Source organism: Candoia aspera, chromosome 2 (genome assembly GCF_035149785.1).
Source record: "Candoia aspera isolate rCanAsp1 chromosome 2, rCanAsp1.hap2, whole genome shotgun sequence".
NCBI lineage: Eukaryota > Metazoa > Chordata > Lepidosauria > Squamata > Boidae > Candoia > Candoia aspera.
In genome coordinates this window covers 53,327,597-53,348,470 of record NC_086154.1, presented here as the reverse complement: position 1 = coordinate 53,348,470, position 20,874 = coordinate 53,327,597, and the positions used below count along the sequence as shown (strand labels likewise).

The 20,874-nt window shown below is 41.8% G+C and overlaps 1 protein-coding gene across 1 annotated transcript; it reads left to right on the top strand.

The window, feature by feature from the left end:
- Positions 1-323: 323 nt before the first annotated feature.
- On the top strand, positions 324-20,674 carry MKRN2 (makorin ring finger protein 2). Its single transcript, XM_063291841.1, has 8 exons — positions 324-462; positions 1,415-1,543; positions 2,647-2,834; positions 4,800-5,107; positions 7,077-7,291; positions 9,857-9,967; positions 17,088-17,232; positions 20,147-20,674. The coding sequence occupies exons 1-8, from the start codon at positions 434-436 to the stop codon at positions 20,288-20,290; spliced, it is 1,269 nt and encodes a 422-aa protein (XP_063147911.1). The 5' UTR covers positions 324-433; the 3' UTR covers positions 20,291-20,674.
- Positions 20,675-20,874: the final 200 nt, after the last annotated feature.

Here is a 20,874-nt window from a genome sequence, read left to right as displayed (position 1 = left end):
GAATGTACTGTATACCCGGACCGCCGCGTTAGTCTATGGTAGCCAAAAAGTAGAAGGAGGCCAGCCGCCCTTTTCCCGACTGACCAATTTCAGGAAAGCTCGTGCCTTTTCATAAAAACCGTCAGTCGGGAAAGGGGCAGCCGGCTGGCCTCCTTCCGACCTTTAATTTATCGTCAACGGCTTTCCTGTTGAAGGATCTGCACTGTTCACCCTCCCGGTGAGAAGGATAGCACCGCTCTCCTTCTCTATGGTGGAGCGCTTCACCTCATAATTTCCGGCCGGAAACCAGTTCCTGTAGCAAAGGCCCGGCTCTCTTTGTTGGGCTGCCAAACAGCTTTCCCTTCCTCTCCCCTTCCCAGCGCTACAGCGGAACCAAAATGCGAGGAGCCGCGCAGGGAGGGGACGCCGAAGCAGGAGTGGCGCCAACGGAGACATGAGCAGCCCGAAGGACGTGACCTGCAGGTCAGCGGGAGCAGTTACCGCGTGGGATGAGCGCTCTGCCTTCCTCCCCACCCCGAAAAACGGACGGGCGCTTGCAGACGCTCCGCCCACGGGGAAGGGATGGGGGACGGGACGGGGCCGCGATGTCTCCGAGCTCCTTCCCCGCTCTCCTTGCCGATCTCCTCCACCTCCGATCAAGCCGCGAGAGGAAGGAAAAAGCCGGACAGCTGGACCGCCGGTGGCTTCCTGTCCTTATTCCACTGACTCGCCAGTCCAGCTTTTTCACACGCCCCCCCCCCCCAGTGGCCCTCTCTTCCCCCGGTCTTTGTTTTGTAGCCCCTGAAAATGCGCATTACGCATAGGAGAGCTTTCTCCAGAATAGGGAAGGTTATTGAGAGTCTTCCCCCTTGCTTAAAGATCCAGACCCGATTTTTCCTAAATGATTCCTAATGGACAGTGTTTCTTAGGACCAGGGCCTTCGTGCAACTGGCCCAGGAAACATCTAAGCATCTCTGCAAATCACTATCGGGTGGTTCTCTTAGCCACCTATCATAAGAGATTGAAGTTTCAGACAGGATGGAAGTATGACAGTAATTTTGTCGATTGCTGATTTGTTCCAAAGTCCCTCCTTATTGATAATCGTAAGATTTTTAGGATATAAACTGTACAGTAGAATGTACATTTACCAGTGTGCATTCAAAATCTTAAAATATATTTTGTAAGTTCTTTTAAAAGTACCAATAACATTCCTAGAGGAATCAGTCTAACCTGATTTGAGCCAACAGCTCAGAATCCACCTCTCATTTTAGGATTTTTCTGTATTGCAGATATACAAATATTTCACATTATGCTTTTCTAAACTTTCTGGAGGAAATCTTGGCAGATTTGTCTCACAGACTTGACAAATATTGAGAGAAAAATTACGTATTTGACATCTGTTGCTTTATGTGACTCTACTTTTCTGTTGTTGCAGGTATTTTATTCAAGGAGTATGTCGTGAAGGAAATAGGTGTATGTTTTCCCATGACTTGTCTACAAGCAAACGATCTACTATCTGCAAATTCTATCAGAAAGGACAGTGTGCCTATGGAACTCGCTGCAAGTATGAGTTGTTTTTCAAGATAAAACCTGAAGTTTTTTTTAATCACGCTAAAGACATTTAAGGAGCTGCTTATTGTTTGTGTACTCCTCGACCCAGTGCTAGTGCAGTTCTCATAATTTCTTGCTAGCACTGTTTGCTGTGAGACGATTGGGAGCTCAAGGAATCTGGAAAAGCCTCTTTTAGAAGAGCAGCTTTAGTTTTTTAATAGCTGTTTTAAAAGAAACTGTGGAGAGATATGGGCCATAAACATTTGCAAGTTTAGCACTCCAGTCATATGCGTATCTACTCCAAAATAAGCTTAATTCAGCAGGTCTTGCTCCCAAATAAGTTGCAAAAGATGGCAGTCTCAAAGTATGCTAATATAATGTAATGTTTAGACCCCAAGTGGTTGCTTTAGAAGGAGGAAAGACACTCTTGACTTTGTAGTTTAATTCTTTTTTTTCTTTTTATTTGAACTCCAAAATCCAGGTCAGGTATAAATTATATGTTAAACTACTGGGAAGTCAGTAATCCTGATCTATTGTAAAACGCCCAGAGACCTGTCACTAGATTATGATTTACTTTCTATATATCCACATCTTAAAGTCATAACCCTGTACATGCATGGAAGTTTATTTCATTAAATTCAGTAGATTGAATTAAGATTGTTAAACTAGAATACATGACAATAATCCCTATTGAATTTAATGAGTGTCTATATAGGACCAACTAAACATTACCACAAAGTGAAGTTTTAATCATTTGGAGTTCTAATTATATATCATTACATTGCTTTGCAGTTGAGTTATATTGAACTTTGAATTTCATAGGATAAGGTTTTTACATTATATATGGTTTTAGTTATATTGTAAAGTTAATAACTAAGGCATGTAAATAACTAAAAGCTGATTAATTCTTACTTCTTCAGCATCTTTCTTCTAGGATTAGAATAATTTAGATTCTGCTTTCAGATGGTCAATTCTGTGAAACAAATCCATATTGCAAGTATTGCTGTCTTTGAAAACATTAGAAAATTTTACAATCTTATCTTTGTGTTCAGCAAGCATGCCGAAATAAATCCCTGTAGCATTTATATTTCATTGTTGTTTTCATTTGTTTCTAAGATATGATCATGTTAAACCTCCGGGATCCTCTGCATCTGGTGGCCCAGTGGGTTCTAGGCCACTTTACATTTCTGCGCCACCATTCCAAAGACTTAACTCCCCATCAGAGCAGAATACAGCTGTTATCAAAAGTAAAGTACATGAATCTGGCAAACGTGAAAAGAAGACCTTAGTGCTCAGGGACAGGGGTGAGTAACATTGGGTCATTTTTTAATGGATCCTTTTTGTACTGGTTCTTAAAAAGGTAAAGCTTTTGAATCAGGTTCTGCTCCTGGTTACATTACATACATGTCCATATAGTTTTCTTGGCAGCAATACAGAAATTGCTTATTGTTGTCTTCTGAGATTTTTATTTATTTATTTGACTTTTCAGTCTAACTTGCAATCCAGGTTTTTCCGGGTGGCTTCTTATCAAAGTACTAACTAAGTTTAATCCTGTTTAGTTTTTTGAAGTCAGCCAAGGTCAGCCATCTAGCTAGACTTGACTAGTTATCTTAGTGTCCTATTTTTTCAGATGTTTCAAAGCAAATAGACCTATGTTTTCCAAATAAAGTGGTCTACTGTGAAAATTGACAGAGATGCAGATGATGGTATTACTTCTGTTGTGTGTCAGTATTCATGCCCATTATATTTCATTTGCCAATAATGGTAAATCTGTCATACAAATAAAAAAGTGCAGTTATTCAAGCCAAGGGTGGATACATCCAAAGTATTTGCTTCACCAGACATCTGAAAATACAAGGCACACCTAAATACTTTATTACCATTTTTTGCCAGCCCTCTGTAGAACCGAGTCCTTGGAAACATACGGCAATTCCCAGCATTCCATCCATCAGAGGCTTGGTTCACCATATTGGTTAAGAAAGCTTTATGCCAGCTTCAAGTAATAACCCAATAGCATGTTTGGTCAGAGATAATTTAGCATCAGTTATCCATGTTCTCATAACCTACTGCTTGGATTATTCTAATGTGTTGTGCAGACATAGGGCTGTTCTGAAAATAACAGTAGTCCATACACTTAATCCAAAATATGGCTGTACAGTTGGTAACTGGGACTTGATGTTTCAAAACTAGTAATTGATGCTTTGTTGGCTATATGGGCTTTAATGCTATTTCTAAGTCTGGAAGAGTTTACAGTCTTTAAAACACTAAGTAACTTGGAATCAAATTAACTGAGGGATGTCTCACACCATATGTACCTGCCTAAATCTTGAGGAGGGGCCCTTTTCTTACTATTCCTGGCAAATTGACAGGTAGCAATTAAGGGGAGGCCTTTCCAGTGTTGGCATCGTGGATATAAAGTGACCTTGTCTTAGAAGCTTGCCTGATGTCAGTTGAAAAACTATTATTTTTCTAGTATTTTAAATAGCCTGCTAGGATTTTATAGGCTCTGACTTTTGCTTTAGAATGCTTTAGGACTTGCTTTTTATGGTTTGTATTGCAATCATTTTTAAAAATATATGCATAACATTCAGAGAATTTTATGGAATAAATATAAATAAAACCATCAGTTCCAATATTCTCTCACTCGCTAGAGTGACCAAGAAATAGATCCTGCATTAGACTGTGTAGTTAAAGGCAGACTTGATTCATAATGGGTGAAGTCAGAAAGGAGATTTAACCCCGGTCTCCTCCCCAGTAGTAGTATCGAATTGCATTCCTCAATGTTCTTCTCTATGATTGGGTGGCTGCTACTCATGTAGGGAGAATAGTAAGTGCTGCACTTGGAGACTGTTGTGTTGAGGCCAAAATTTGCTCAAGCCTCTTCTCTAAGGTCCTTGAAACAAGCTCTTCTTTCATGTGCACTCCATTGGTTGTCATTACTAGCATTTTGTTAATCTGCAGTGATTTTCCTGCACCGTTGTAAACTGAGAGATTATATTGCTGCTGCATTGTTTTTTAGGTGACTAATACCCAGATCTTTGTGGTATTATAGTATGTAGCAGGAGATTATAATGATTTCTGTGATTTGAAGTTGAAAGCAGATTTTCCATGTTTGATGGAAGCACATCAGCTGCTATTAAAATTAAAGTTTAGAAATGCTTGCTAGTTCCTCCTGCTTTAGAGTAAGGGATTCTATGAGAAACTTTTTCATGGTTTGAATCATGACCTGTTTTTTAATGTGATCAAATATTTATTTCTCCTCTTCCCAGACTTGTGCGGATCCAATGAAGAAAGGACAAGGCCCAATACAGTAAGTGACTTGGCATGTTGCAGTATTCCAGCTGACACACAGGAAACAAAGCCCCATTCATATTTAGATGCTATCCGCAGCGGGCTTGAAGATGATGCTGAACCTGGGAGTTCGTGTGCATATGATGAACAATTGTGTCCCTACGCAGCAGCTGGCATATGCCAGTTTGGGGACCAGTGCCTCTACCTCCATGGGCAAGTGTGTGAAATCTGTGGGTTGCAAGTACTTCATCCCTTTGATCCAGAACAGAGGAAGACACATGAGAAGGTAAACTTGACCGGAAATGAAACTAGCTTGGCTTTGTTATTTTCAAATCCAATTATTATTTAACTGACAAAAGTATCAAGCCAACATACAATACGGGATGTAAAATATAAGAGTGACTAAGAGTGAACCATTATACGAGTATGTAAAAATATGGAAATAATCCTCATCTGATTTACTAGCTCTTGCTAGCTGTCAATTCCTGGTGGATTTTATGTACCACTGCACAAAACATGATGACTTTATATGTTATGGAGGGGTTTTAGCACAGGTTATAGGCTTGATCTGAAATCTGTGTGAGTATTGGGGAAATGAGAGCACTCAAAATATCTTTAAAAAATTAACACTAAAGAAAAGTGTTCTTAGAAGACTCAACTTGTCCACAAGGGTATAATCATTGTGTGGATCTTCTATATCTTCCCACAAAAGCAGCTGAACAGACAACATGTCAAAATGTAAAAGGACTTAGTAATCTTTTTTACTTAAATTTCAAAGGCTTACTGCAAACCTAATAAAATACTTTATTATTTTCCATAATAAGAAATCACTGTATAAACCAGTGATGGCAAACAATTTTGGGCTCAGTGTGTCAAAAATTTGGAAAATGCCTAACTTGCCTCTGCTGGTGTGCCCCCCCCCCAACACAACAACAACAAAAAAGCTTTGTGCAAAGCCAACGAAAGCACACCCCTTCACTCAAAGGCTTCCCTTTGTACCAAGGAATGCCCTTTCACACAAATTGCAAGCAGTTTCTCCAGGAACCGGCTTTGCACGAAGGGGCTGTTGTTGTTGTTGTTGTTGTTGTTTTCCTTGGGAAGGAGATGGGCAGTGATAAAATTTGATAAATAAATAAATAATTATTGCCCTTTCACGCAAAGTCGGTTTTTTCGCAAGAGGGAGCAAGAAGACAGCCAGGTTTGCTGGGGCAGCGGAGAGCAGGGCAGCAGGGGTCTCGGAGATGGTGAGGGTGGCTGCAGCTGGGGTGGCTGGGGCTTCCCGTGATGTGGCAGTTGTTGGGTGTTGGTGAACGCTGGCGTGTCACCCAGAACCTTGTGGCATGTCACCTTTGACATACGTGTCATAGGTTTGCCATCACTGATCTAAACCGTAGGTTTGCATAGCTTCTCTCCTCTTTCAGACCTGCAAGGAGGAGATTACAGCACCCCATGACATCTGAATCTGGGAAATGGTAGTTTCTGTATAAAAACCAAACTAAAAACCAAACCAACAAACAAAAAATAGGTGAAAGGATATTAATCCTTCTTTTTTAATTTCCCAGTTCAGGCACCGTATTAACCAATATTACATTGAAGCTAACAGCTGCAAATGTTAAAAATTATTCATTCCTATTCAGTTTATGACCTGTTGTGGCAAACTTTGTTAATCTGTTGTACTGGCTGCACATTTTGGAGCTTCACACATGCATACTTCCCTACACTGACCTCATGTGTCATGCTGTGATTTATGGCTTAGCATACTGTGTAAAAATCTGTGCTTATTTATTAAACTTGATGGTTTAGAAAAGGCACAGTCTTTTGTCCCATAATTCCATTCAGTTGCTTTTAAAATCCAGATTGTTGTCGTCCTCTTCTTCATGTTTCTTTCTGTCTAGTATTTTAAATGCCAACGATGTTTATGGTGATGGGTTATGTCCCGCTTTTCTGTAAGAACAAAGTGGCTGCCAGTTTTTAATGAGGTTATTTGGTACTATGCGATCCATTTTTTATTAGCAAAGTTTCTTTTTAATAAAATTGAGATGCTAGAGCTTAACGCCTTCAGTAGTATGCAGAGAGACAGCTCTTTCTCAGTTATAGAGGAAACTGCCCTGTCAGTTGCAATCCTGTATCTACTTACTTCAGAGTAAGCAAGATAACCTTAATGGACTAGTTATGTTCTACTATAAGCATACTATTTTATAAATCCAGAGTAACAACTCCTTTCCTCTGTTTTGGCCTTTTCTTTCCCTATTTAGATGTGCATGGCTAGCTTTGAACATGAAATGGAGAAAGCTTTTGCCTTTCAGGCAAGCCAGGACAAGGTATGCAGTATCTGCATGGAAGTGGTGTATGACAAGCCATCAGCCTCTGAAAGAAGATTTGGAATCCTTTCTAACTGCAATCACACATATTGTTTGTCCTGTATCCGTCAGTGGAGGGGTGTCAAGCAGTTTGAGAATCCCATCATAAAGTAAGTCCCAACATCCTGCTCGTTCATAACTTAGTTTGCTACATGTTTACTTTCAAATATTTCAGTCCTTGCAGCCTTAAATAAACTATGGAATAGCTGATAGTTGACTAGAGGAAATATTATAGCTTACAGTTGTGTATGGCTTTCACTGGAAGACACATAAATTCAACAGAAACAATAACAGGGTGGATTTCTCAGTTGCAGACAGACCGAAAGGAAGCAGATTATCTTGACTTATTTCAAACTGGCTTTAGAGTGGGCTTTGGGGTGGTGATTTCTGAAGGATGATCTTCCTTTGGGCATCAAGTCACAGACTGTGATGTTTGGTGCTGGTTGATTTCTGGGTCGTTGTTAATACTATTAAGCACAGTATCTTTCTGAATCACCTGATGCTGTTTGCAGTAATTCGGTTCATTTTTTCAGACAGATTTTAGTTAAGAGCAACTATGATGTCCTTCAGAGTTCTAGTCTATCTTCATTTTATTTCAGTATTTACATGAAACTGATGGAGTTCTCCAGCAGATTTTGAGCTAAATGCTGCTAGTTATTGTGCTGATGTCACCCAAATCTTTTTCACTAAAACATCCTGAAGTAGTAGCATGCCTCACTCAAAAGCTTGCTTGTAATCAGTAATAGATTGTATAAGAGATAATAAATTAGAGTTGAAATCAGCAAGAACAATGTCCCCATTGTGAGGGGCTCCCAATTCCAGAAACAGGTAGATCTGCTCTGAATGGGATACACTCCTTGACAAGGAAAAGGAAGTTTGGGGTGCTTCCAGATTTCAGATCTTCACAGAATGAAATATTGGCAAGAAACGTACATTCTCAACTTTAGCTTAAGAGGTCGATTATGTCTCTTGCTGGGTAAAAATAACCTTAAATGGTGGTTATTGGTAACCACCAGGCTTGACTAGGCCACATGGGCTAAGTAGAACTGTCTTTGTCTAATCCAGAAATATCAACTAACAATTCAGCAGGCAATTTGGTCTTTGGAAGAACTCAGAGAGATCACATTACACTTCTGCTGAAGGCGTTATAGTGGCTTCTAAACTGTTTTGTGGTTAACTGCAAAGTAGTGGTTGAAATGAGCTCCCCCTCCCCCCACGGGGTGGGTCATCTTATGGGGAAAGAAATAATTAAAATGTGAAAGTTGCCATTTGCAGCAAAGCCTAAAGATATAAGGATTTAGGATTTAAAAAACAAAATACATGAAACAGAGCTATAACTGCTGCAAGATGGGACATGTAGAATAAAAAACATAAAGGTTGCTTTAGAATACAACTTATCACAAACTTGGCTGAAGGCACCATTAACAAAGAAGGCTTTTAGGTCTCACCTGGAAAGCTTGGTCTGAAGATCAAATCAGTATGAAAAAAGTTGCCCAGTTTGAAGCCCAGTACAAGAGATCATCCCTTCTGCAGCCCAGCCTAGTCCATTTTACTGAATTGGCTTTCCTTGCAACATACAGTAGATGATATTATCCTGCCTCGTTGTTTTAAGAGCTGTGCATTTTCATAAAGCCTTTCTTGTCCCCTTGTTACAAGTTCGATGCAACTGAAACACCAATATGAAATGGTGGGAAAGAGGTTTGTAGGTCACCATTTGGCATAGGGGGAGAAAAGCTGGATGCCACTTCCTACCCTTTCTGAATACAACTCTTTTGACTTGCTTTAATTAAAGCAGATGCAGGGGTTACGCCTCTTGTCTCAGTATTGACGTGCTTGATAAAGGTTAAAATACTGTGTGGATACGGAATGACATTCTGTGAGAAGGCACTTTTAATCTTCAGTCTATTCCCATGTAAGACTTGAAAACCTACGTTGGTAGAAATCTCCATTTAGCAGTACTAGATTGCTTTCTTGTTTGGCGGCCTTAAGCCTTTGACATTCCCTTTTGAAGGTATAAATCCACTGAGTAGTTTCAGGATGTTTTAATGGAAGCATGCAAGGTGTTTATAGCTCTAAAGGTGTGTGAAAAAAATGGATTTGCTGACTTGGGGAGCAGTATCTTAATTTTACACTTGGTAGCATATTTGCAAGACCTGATTCATGTTTTCGGCGTCTTTCTCTAATAATGCTTACTATATTTTTATTGAAGCAGTCATTTCAACAATCAAATAGATTGAAACTGTTTAAAAATGTACGTTATCGTTTATAGTATGGACAATTGTTTGAACTGAGTTTTTAATTTGGACTTGCACAAGTTGGTATTTCTTAAATTCAAGTCCTGCCAGTTTTCAAAAAAGATTCAAAGGAGACCAACAAAGGGGTAAATAATAGAAGATTCCAGGAAAATGAAATAGGTTCTCTTCAAATACTGTAAAGTTTACTTTTATTATAAAGAGTTAAGCTGCAGGAATGAAAAATTAGATCCGAAAAACACAAATTATGGACTTTCCTTAATAAAGAGAATGCTTAGGTTCAATAAAGTGACATGGTAGATATCTTAAAAATCATGTATTCAGAGAACCTTTGGGGTTTTTTGCTCCTTGTTCTGCTTTTTGAGTTAGGTAAAGTAGCTTCTTCAACAAGAAATATACCAGCTTTTCTTTTTGCTACTCAAGGTCCTGTCCAGAATGCCGTGTGATATCAGAATTTGTAATTCCCAGTGTGTACTGGGTAGAAGATCAGACAAAAAAGAATGAGCTAATTGAAGCATTTAAGCAGGGGGTTGGGTAAGTATACTTACAAGCACTTAAGACCGGTTGTAAAACAATTTTTTATGGCCCAACCTTGATCAAGACTTGTTTTATGTATGGTTTAGCTATGGTCCATGAGGTTTCTCAGCTCTGTACATGTACATGGAGTACTTACTACAATGAAATACTTTGTTTATGAGATCAAAGGAGAATGAGTAGATTCCGAGTTGGGGGCTGTTATGTCTGCACCAGCTTCCAGTGGGGCTTTTTTAAAGCCCATCAGTGTTATAGCTGAAATACAACAACCAGCCAGTTTGGTATTGCATCGAGAAGTCTTGAGCAAAAATGTTGCTCCTCTCCTTCCCCCCCCCTTCAATTCTGGTTTGGCGGTAAACTCTGGTTTAATTAATTAGTATTGTAGCCCACTTTTTGTTCAGGACTAAGAGCAGCCTACACTGCACTCCCTCCTTCCATTTTTCCTCAACAACAACCCTGTGAGGTAGGTTTGGCTGAGAGTATTCCTGGCCCAGAGTCATCCAGTGAACTCCCATGGCTGAGAGTGGACTTGAACCTGTGTCTTCCCAGTGATACTCCAACTCTTCAACCACTACTCCACAGTGGCTCTCATTTTGTGCAGTGATTTAACTTGGTGGGTAACCAGTGTTTCCCTGTAGATCAAAAATCCTGCACATTTTTGGCACAGTTCCAAACTGATCCCAATGTCTTTGTGTGGGAAGTTCTGTTTTTCCTCCAAATTCTGGCAGAATCCTCCCCTTGCTGTGCATGCATGTGCACTCTCACACATAGACTGCTTTGCTGCATTATGCTAAGCCATTGTGTTTTTGCAGTTTGTTTACCATAATGTGTAGCCTAACACTATGTATGAAGCAGTCAGGATGATTAGTTCAACAAACCATAAACCATAGTTTTGCACAGTATAAATGTAACCTAACTTTAAGGCTTTTAAAATCAGCATTTCTCCAGTTGGCCATTATGGTGCAGCTGACAGTTGGTCAATCCCCAAGTAAATGTTGGCAGCTGGGAAAGTGAGTTTATCTTTTTGCCATACCTCCACTTTAGCAAAAATCTGCATACCTGTCGGGCAAAATAGGAGGTTCAGGGAGCAGTGCAGGAGGGAGAGAAGGAAAAGAGTAGGACACCTGAAAATGGTGCTCTTGGCACCTTTGAGAGGGGAAAGAAATTGTCCCTTGCTCTGATTGGGTGTTTTGTTTATTTATTTTATTTTATTTTATTTTCTATCCTGCCTTTATTATTTTTATAAATAACTCAAGGTGGCGAACATACCTAACACTCCTTCCTCCTCCTATTTTCCCCACAACAACAGCCCTGTGAGGTGAGTTGGGCTGAGAGTTTGAAGCCAGTCCAAGCCCAGTACTATAGGGATATGTAAAGAAGCTATGATACAGGTAGTCCTTGGGTTATGATGGCAGTTGGGACCAAGATTGCTGTCACTAACTGATACGGTCATAAAGCATGCAGTCACATGACCGCATCATTTGTGGCCATGCCATCCACCGCCTGGCCTACCTACGCTTGTGTGTGACCTGCACCCGGCCTCCCACGCCCTTCACCAACTCATGCACCACGCCAGCCCTCCTGCAGCACCCCACACTCCTTACCTGGGGTTCCCGCAACTTCCCACTTGATGGCCTGCACACAAGTGCAGGGGAGGGCTTGGGAGGCCAGGTGCAGGTCACACACAAGCATAGGCAGGCCAGGGGGTGGATGGCCCGGCAGGACATGGGCACAGGAAGGCCGGGGGGTGGATGGCGTGATGTGAGTGCATGACTGCCAGGGGACTTACCAGAGTGACTTGTGACCTTCCCTGTTGGCTTCCTCATTGACTTTGCTTGTGGGAAGCCGGCAGGGAAGATCACAAATGGTGATCATATGGCGGGACACTGCAACCGTTGTAATTGTGAGTCAGTTGCCAACCACCCAAATCGTGATCATGTGACTGTGGGAGCACTGTGATGGCCAGAACTTTGAGGACTGGTCATAAGAACGACTTGTTCAGTGCTTTCACAACTTCAAACAGTCTCTGAACAAGTGGGCGGTAAGCGAGGACTACCTGTACAGAGTAGCAAGAATTCTGTATGACAATTTATTTTCAACTGAAGCAAACTTGTATGTTTCAAAATAGGACCAGCTGATTGACCACCAGAGGCTCAATCGTTTCAGTCAGCATGTGCATCTCTGATAACCCATGCTACGCACCCTAGTCTTATTTATGAAATTTGCTGCTGCACCGGAGTCTGAAAGAGAAGAGAGCTGTATTTCTGTGCTGATGGGAATGTGATGAGTAGCAGGGATAGTAAAATGCACTTGCCTGTTGTTGGTTATCTGAGCCATTTTTAATTGCTCGGGCCTAGTTGCTGAGCTCTTGGAAGAAGAGTCTGTGAAGTTTCCTAAAGACAAGGCCATGGAGTGATTTGGGCACTTACTCATGAGGTGACTCACAGCTCCACTGGTGTGGCACTTTCCAGCCAACTTAAAGGAAGGAACTTTAGCAAAGACAAGCCATGGCTAGGTATCCTAGAACTCCACAGCAAAAACATAAACAGAGTCTGTCCTTCTTCGTTTCTTCACTTCAGGCAAGGATCTCTTCCCCACTCCTATTTGCATGGGATTTACAGTGCTGGAATCCAAGGAGGCAATAGGGGCGGGGATACCAAAATGCCGTAGAATCTCCTCTGTCATTCCCTCTGTGCCACAACTCCGATCACCCATCAATTAACACACAACACGGTTCTTCCAAATTCTCTGGTGTGCCCTGTCTTACTAACTTATCCCTCAGTTTATCAGAAAGCTCTTTCTGAAGCTGTTGAATTAGGGCAAATTCAGTGTACGTCTCCTGCATGTAGCTAAAAATTAGCCACATACTCCGAAACTCACAATTTCCTTGTTTTAGCTTACAAATCTCCCAGTTAGTAGTTAGTGGTCATCAAAAGCATCTCTGAATCTTTGCATGAAGTTCTGTAGTTAGCTGATAATGCATCATTGCTCTCAAGGAGTAGGACTGTCCATCTGGCTGCCACTTCTTTTAGCAGACTAAGGTGACCTTGGCCTGACCTGTGGGGAATCCTATTGGTCAGCCTGCCATGAACAATTCACACTGAGTTGTGAAAGTCAGGGATTGATCTTGAGTCTCTGCAAACGTCTCTGGTAGACTTCCAGAAGAACAGAACAACATTGGCTGTGCAGCAGCTTTTGGGGCTGCTTCCAGCTAAGGTAAGCCTTGACCTAAAGGCTGTGCTAGCTGTACCACAGTGTTTTGCAGGTTCACTGTCTATGTATCTTGCTGCGGTTGATGTGGTAAGAATGCCTCAGTCGCTTGTTCTGCAGCCAGCGGGGTGCCTCAAGGGTCTGTTGCCCTACTCTAGATCTGGAAGGCGAGGTCCAGTGCCTCTCTGATGAGACAGCAGGGAGGCTTGCAAGATTGTTGTCAACCCCTTGAGATAGCCAGGTCAAGAAATCAGCATCAGGGATTCCAGGAACGTTCTTTATTTTAGGGGGGAATAAGAGAATCTTGAAAGCCTGCCAGAGTTTCTCCATGCCCCATCTTATACCAGACAAAATCAAGACTATTAGTTTTGATTAGTTCCTTTCTCAGAACTGTCTTTTCTTGTCCCTTAATGGTTTATTGCCCTCTTTTCCTTCCCTAAGGCCAAATCTATATTCTTTTGCATATATATGTAGGACTGTGTTTTCAAATCATATTATTTGGTTAGCACATCTTTAATTTAATTAAGTTATCATCAAATATGTTCTACAAGTAGCAAATTCAGAATGAAGATGTGAGTAGGTTTAAGAAACACAATATTTTGATCAGTGTTTTTTCTTGTAGGTCAAGGCAGTAAGTGAGGGGGATGAAAAACTGCACCCAACTATGCTTGGTTTTATTTGAAAAACCAATCATCAGTATATACCATATTAATCCATCTAGTACAGTGATGGCAAACCTATGACACGTGTGTCAAAGGTGACACGCCACATTTTGGGTGACACGCCAGCCTTCACCAACACCCGACCACAACTACTTTCCCTATTTGAGTTACCAAAGAAACTGAACAGACAAAAGGCACTTCAACTCCCCCACCCACCCACCCACCTATTCCCTCCCCATCTCTGCCCTTTTGGCCACCCTGCACCCTGCCTTGCCCCGGGAAGCCACAGCCAGCCCAGCCACAGCCGCCCTCCCCACCTCCGAGCCCCCTTCACCCTGCCCTGCCCTGCCCAGCTCACCTTGCCATCTTCTTGCTCCCTCTTGCGTGAAGCCGGTTCTTGCAGAAGGGCGCAATACTGCTACTGCTACTAATTACTGTCATTGCCTGTTCACGCAAAGCCGGTTCCTGGAAAAGCTGCTTGCAATTTGTGCAGAGGGGCTCCTTTGAATGAAGGGGTGTACTTTTGCTGGCGTCACACAAAGCTTTTTGTTTGTTTGTTTGTTTGTTCGTTCAGGGGGGTGACACACCAGCATAGTCAAGTTAGGCAGCTTCCAAATTTTTGACACACTGAGCTCAAAAGGTTCACCATCGCTTATCTAGTATTTGGTTAAAAGTGTGTTATGTTTAACAAAATGACGTATTTGTAGTTCTGTGACCTTCACTGCTGGTCTTTAAAAAGTTTTGTGTGTGTTTCTAAGAAAGCTGAGCTTTTGTTGTTTACATTACGTTGCTCTCTATTTATGCAGTGTTTTGCTTATCAGTCACATCAGGAGCTGTCCTATTAGTAAGTGTAGAACTGAAATCTGCAGCTGCTGATCAGAACACAGAGACTGGACTTCTGTTACTGTGGTCTGGGTTTGAAGGCTATAATTTATACATTCCCATGTAAATTAAAGTGTGGCTATATTAAAACTGATTGTTAGACAGGAAAAAGTATTCAGACCTAATCTGAATACCCATGACAGTCTCCAGGTAACCTGTGGAATAAACCCATATGCACACAGACACAAAATGACCCTGTGAATTTCTATCTTACGAAGAAATAACTGAAAAAGATTTGAGCGTGTGGTTGTAAGTCTACCCTAAGTGAGAATGTAATTTCCTTCACTTCTGTTTTTTCTTCACACTATGCCTAATGAAATGCTTAAAATCGTTGGCTCTGATACTTGTCAGTTCTCTCATGCTACGTATATTTTTTTGAGTCTCAGTCGTTAGTCCTCTGTCAGAATGGGACTCCTTAGCGTCTGATTAATGGGAAGTACAGTTAACATTCTTCATTTGCTATAATTGAATGAACTAATCCTATGTTTGAGAATGGCTGAAGTACTAGATGACTGGAGAGTAAATATTGTCCCTGTCTTCAAAAATGGGGGAGAGCGGGATCAGGCAGGCAGGCATCTATACTTGGGAAGATTATGGAGCAGATTGTCAAAATATTAATCTGTTGTGGTGGTGGTTTTTTTTTGGGGGGGGCCTTCAACTTAATGTTGACTCCTGGCACCTGCCTTAGCAATTTCCTGCAGTTTTCTTGGCAAGATTTCAGAAGTGATTTGCCATTGCCTGCTTCCTAGGGCTGAGAGAGAGCCCAAGGTCATCCAGCTGGCTTTGTCATAAGGCAGGACTAGAATTCAGTCTTCTGGTTTCTAGCCTGATGCCTTAACCACCACACCAAACTAGCTCTCAATATGCCTAAAAACAATGAGGGTTAGTAGTTAGTACAGGTAGTCCTCGCTTAATGACCAGTCGCTACAGGTAGTCCTCACTTAACAACCAATCGCTTAACTGTTCAGTTACGACAGCCTTGGAAAGGGTGCTTTATGGCCTGTAAAGTACTTCTGGCCTTTGTGAAGCATCAACCACTCCCCTGTGTCACCTGACTGTATTTCAGGCGTTTGGCAACTGGTTTACAATTATGACTGGTTGCCAAGTGCCCCATGATCATGTGATCATCATTTGCAATCTTCTCTGCCAGCTTCCCCAGAAAGTCAGTGGGGAAGCTGGTAGGGAAGGTTGCAAGCAGAGGGAAAGGAGGGGAGGGGAAACCCTTTGTGAGCTGCAGGAATGGAGCTCAAATCCTAAAGATTTCTGCTCCGGTCCTGCAGCCCCACAAAGGATTTCCCCACTGTGCATGGAGGGGAGATGAAATCCTTCGGCAGGCCACTCTTTCGCTCCATCCGCTTAACGACCTGGGAGATCACTTAACAACCACAACCAGGATGCTGGGATTGTGGTCGTTGAGCAAAGTAGTCACATGGGCATCTCGCTTAAAGACCAGTTCTCTCAATGACTGAGATTCGGTCCCAGTTGTGGTTGTTAATCAAGGACTACCTGTATGGATTTGTTAAGAACTCGTCATACCAAGCTATTCTCACTTTTTTTTTTATTGGTCTGTTTCTTTAGTAGACCACAGGAATGCCCTGGAGTTAATATATCTTGATTTCAGCAAAGAGTTTGATGAAGTACGCCATGCTGTTTTGACTAGCAGGCTAATCATATGAGGGCTGAGTAGCAATGACAGTTAAATGCTGGCTTGAAAATTATACTCAAGAAGTGCTGGAGTGAGGAATCAAGGGAAGTGCCACAAATGGGCTTACTGACTTTTCAATGTCTTTATTAACTCCTTGGTTGACTAGCTGGAGGGAATGCCTGTCATACTTCAGATTACATAAATTTGGGTGGGATAGTTAATACCCTAGAAGACATATATAACATTCAAAATTATCTTGATATATTGGAAAAATGGGTTGAAAATAATAGAGTAAAATTGAAGAGAGAGAGAACAAGCAAGTACAAAGATCTGGGTATGTTTCACTTTGACAGTGGTGGTCAGAGAAGAAGTGGTTTTGTAGCAGTATACATCTACAGATTGTTTGACATGGGTCATTGCCAATATTATTGGAGAGAGAAAAGGAAAGGTGCTGGTGTTTATTCCAGCACACAAATACAGCCAAACGTCTTAAATGCTGATTTGCTTTCCTTTATACTTTTGTCATGTCAGTTCACATTTCTGAGATTGTCCCAAAAATGTTCATTCCCAGCTGCTTTTAGGATAAATCTTCTGTGTATTTGTTTTTTTTGTTTGTTTGTTTTTCCTTTTAGAGCCACTAAACTCGAGTTTTAATGATAAACTGAACTGTCCATCTCAATATGAGCAGTCCTGATATGCATTCTTCACCCTCATATTCTAGGAGAAAAGCCTGCAAGTATTTCGAGCAGGGCAAGGGGACTTGCCCATTTGGGGGGAAATGTCTGTATCTCCATGCTTATCCAGACGGAAGACGGGCTGAGCCAGAAAAGCCACGAAAGCAGCTCAGCTCTGAGGGGACAGTCCGGGTAAGAAGGCACACAACTGTATAGATACTGCCTCAGTTTCCTGGGACTGCTGGGGTCACTAATCTGCTCCTTTCACCTACATCTAAACTTTTCAGACAGCAGATACCATTTTGAACAGAACCCAATGCTTTGGATAGGAGGAACACTTTGTCTATGATCCCCACACAATAAATCTAATGCTTTAACTACCACGCCAAACTGGTTCTCAATATGCCTACCTTTGACAATCTAGTTGTTTCCATTTTGGAACCAATTGGCCTCGATAATTTTAAAACACAGGAACTGTTTTGTTTTGTAAAACACAGAACTGTTTGCCTAGCAATTGTGGTTCCAAACAGCTTTGAAAATTAAGTATGGACATAAAATATCCTTGCTTACTGACCACTTGTTCAGTGACGGTTTGAAGTTGCAATGGTGCTGAATCAGTGGTACTTACAACCAGTCTTTGAAGTTCTGGCTGTTGCAGCATCCCTGTGGTCATGTGACCACAATTCAGGCACTTTGCAACCAGCTTGCACTTTCGACAGTTGCAGTATCCTGTGGTCACGTGATCACCACTTGCGACCTTGCCTGCCGGCTTCTCTCAAGCAAAGTCAATGGGGAAGCCAGCAGGGAAGGTTGCAAGTCACTCTGGTAGGTGTTCCCCCCTCCCCCCGGCCTTACTGTGCTCTGCCCTGCATCCTCCTTCCCTTGGCCTCCCTGTGCTCGCACCAACCCACAGCACCCCCTCTCCCAACTCGCGGCCTGCGCTGGGCCTCCCAGGGCTTCCCCTACCCCCCTGCAGCAACCCCACACTCCTTACCTGGGATTCCCGCCACTTCTGTTTATCTGTGCATCTTGGGGTTACGGCAGCAGCCAGGACTGCCTGGATTGCCATCGCTAAGTGATGCGGTCATGTGACATTGCACTTTATGACCGCATCACTTAGTGACAGCAATCCCGGCCCCAATTACCGTTGTAAGCTGGGGACTACCTGCATGGGTGTAGGGGGGGGGAGAGGGAGAGAGAGTGTGTGTGTGTGACTTTCAGTGAGGACTGCTACATTGTTATTGTTAACATTCATATAGCTGTTGCCTATGTCCCTAGCTATAATCATAAATTACTTGTCAAAACTGTATGGATCCACAACTGGCACTGCAGCAGTACTTGCTAACATCAGAGACATACAACACTGCTGTTATGTTTTGGCTTCAGTGCCCATGGATTTGCACTTTGTGCCTGGTGAATATTTATTTTTACTATGCAGTTGTGGAGTCTTGAGTTCCTACATAAGTGCTGTTTCCTCCCATCCATGCTCTTGATTTGAACAGCTGATAACATCAGTTAGGGGAAACTAAGGTTGAGAATTCAGCACAATTTCTCCAACAGATAGTGACATAGGTAGAACCAAATCTTTAGGTAAATTCTACATGCTAATCTCTCTCTCCCCAGGGGACAGCGTATCTTACAGATCTGTCTCTCTTTAGCTAACAAGTGACTAATTTGGGAGAGAGAATGGTATGGCCAGGTTGAGTTCCACATTTTGAAATTTATCAGATCAATCCTACAGTCTGCTGTGCTGCTTGAGACGAGGGGCAGTTATCTAGTGGTTTAGAAGCAGTTTGTGTGACAGAGTTTTACAATGGAACATACAGTAGAGAGTCGTTTTAGAGAACAAGGGTCTCTAAAAAAGATTATGTAGAATCCAAGGGGGAATAAATCCCCTCCATAAAAATAGAAAAAGTAGATACAGGCATTTTGCAGATAAATATTAGCAAAGGCCATACAGTAAACATAAGCTTATATTAGGTTATTGTCCACTGACAAGAAACAGGACATCGTTTAGTTATAAAGGACATACTTGACATACAGGAGGGTCCTGATTCAGGTATTGAAAATGAAGTGGAATGATCTGTGAAATGGTTCAAGCTTTCTTCTACGTGTCTGTCAAAATTGCATAGTGATTCAGAGTCCTGAGCTGTCATTACCCAATTGCTCTGAGCAGTGAGGTAATTTTTAGGAAGAAAAAAAATCTAAATTATAGGATTTTATTTATGTTCAGGGCTTATATGGCTGCCTATCTCATATGACGACTCTAGGCAGCTCACAACAATCCCTAAATACATGATTAGAACAAAAGTACCCTTCCCCCCAGCCACCAGACAAAAACATCCTCACAGCTCAACACCCATCCTAGTCCAGTGCATTCACAGATTCACTTTTGTACTGTAGATATTTTTGTTTAAAAATAAAACATCTCCCCCCACCCATATAGGGAGATATAAAAACTCCAAGTGTTGTAGAGTTCACTGTTTTGGGGGGGTCATTTTGAGCCTGAGGCAATCAAAATTTGGGTATAAAAAAGAACCCGTGACAGGAAGAGCCAGGTCTTTGCAGCTCTCTGGAAGGCTAAAAGGGTAGGGATCCCTCAGATCTCAGGTGGGAGGCTGTTGCAAAGGGCTGGGGTGGCCACCAAGAAGGCGCGCCTCTGAGGTCCCATTAGGTGGCAATGTTTAAGGGAGGGGACCTGGAGCTCACCCATCCTATCTAACCTAGTAGGATGAGCAGATACCTTCGGGGAGAGACAGTCCCACAAGTAATCTGATCCTGTGCCATGTAGAGCTTTGAAGGTAATAACCAGCGCTTTGAATTGCACCTGAAAAGCAACCAGAAGCCTGTACAGCTCACACAGCAGTGAGGATGCTGTTTTATCTACAACAGATAGGGATAGAAACATCCCCAGCCCCCTTTATCCTCCTTGAAGAAGTTGATACTGCCATGCTAGGGGTGAAAAATCCAGCTCCCATGATCCTACTGGGGGTGGGAAAGAGTAAGGGTTGGGATGTTGCCCTGGGGGTAAAAAAAAAAAAAAAGCTGTAGTAAGAGTACATTGGTAAGAGGTATATGTGTGAGTAATTCATGCCTTCTGTTTTAGTTCCTCAATTCTGTTCGTCTGTGGGATTTTATTGAAGACCGAGAAAACAGGATGCTGCCAGTTGCCAGTGATGATGTATCCGAGATTGGAGAGCTTTTTATGCATCTTTCTGGCACAGATGCTGAATCTGCTGCTCCTCCCTAGAATACTGCAAGTTCTCTCTTCTGTATTGATCATTCTGTTTCTTCAGTAACTTTGTACCACAATAGTAGAATTACTGTGCCGTGGAGACTGAGGCCCTGGTGAAATTCTAGTATGAGTGTCATTGTAGAGCAAAAGTGTTGAGACATCATAAAATGAGTGCTTGGAATAAAAGTGATAGATGTAATCATGAAGAGAAGAACTTTTCTATTAGAAGGGAGCAATATGTTCTTTAGTTTAAGAGAATATTTACTCCCGTTTTATTGAAAAAAAACTTGCTATTCTAAGATTTCAGATAGATCCAAGTACTTGGAGGTTGTCTTTTAAGTTCATCATAACATCTTAATAAAAGAAAGGAAAAATACATCTAATTACCCATGTCAAATATATCAGTGTGGCTTAATACTCCCAGACTCTGTTTTCAGGGTTGTTAACAAAAAACAACGAGCTCTATCTTCTAAAGCTTTGTAACAGTGCACATGACCAATTTTTAAAATAAAAAATATTTTCTTAAAAATTTGGGCATGAGCAGTGTTAATGTATTTTATCAGCAGCATGGTTATTTAAACATTTGCTGCACTACCTGT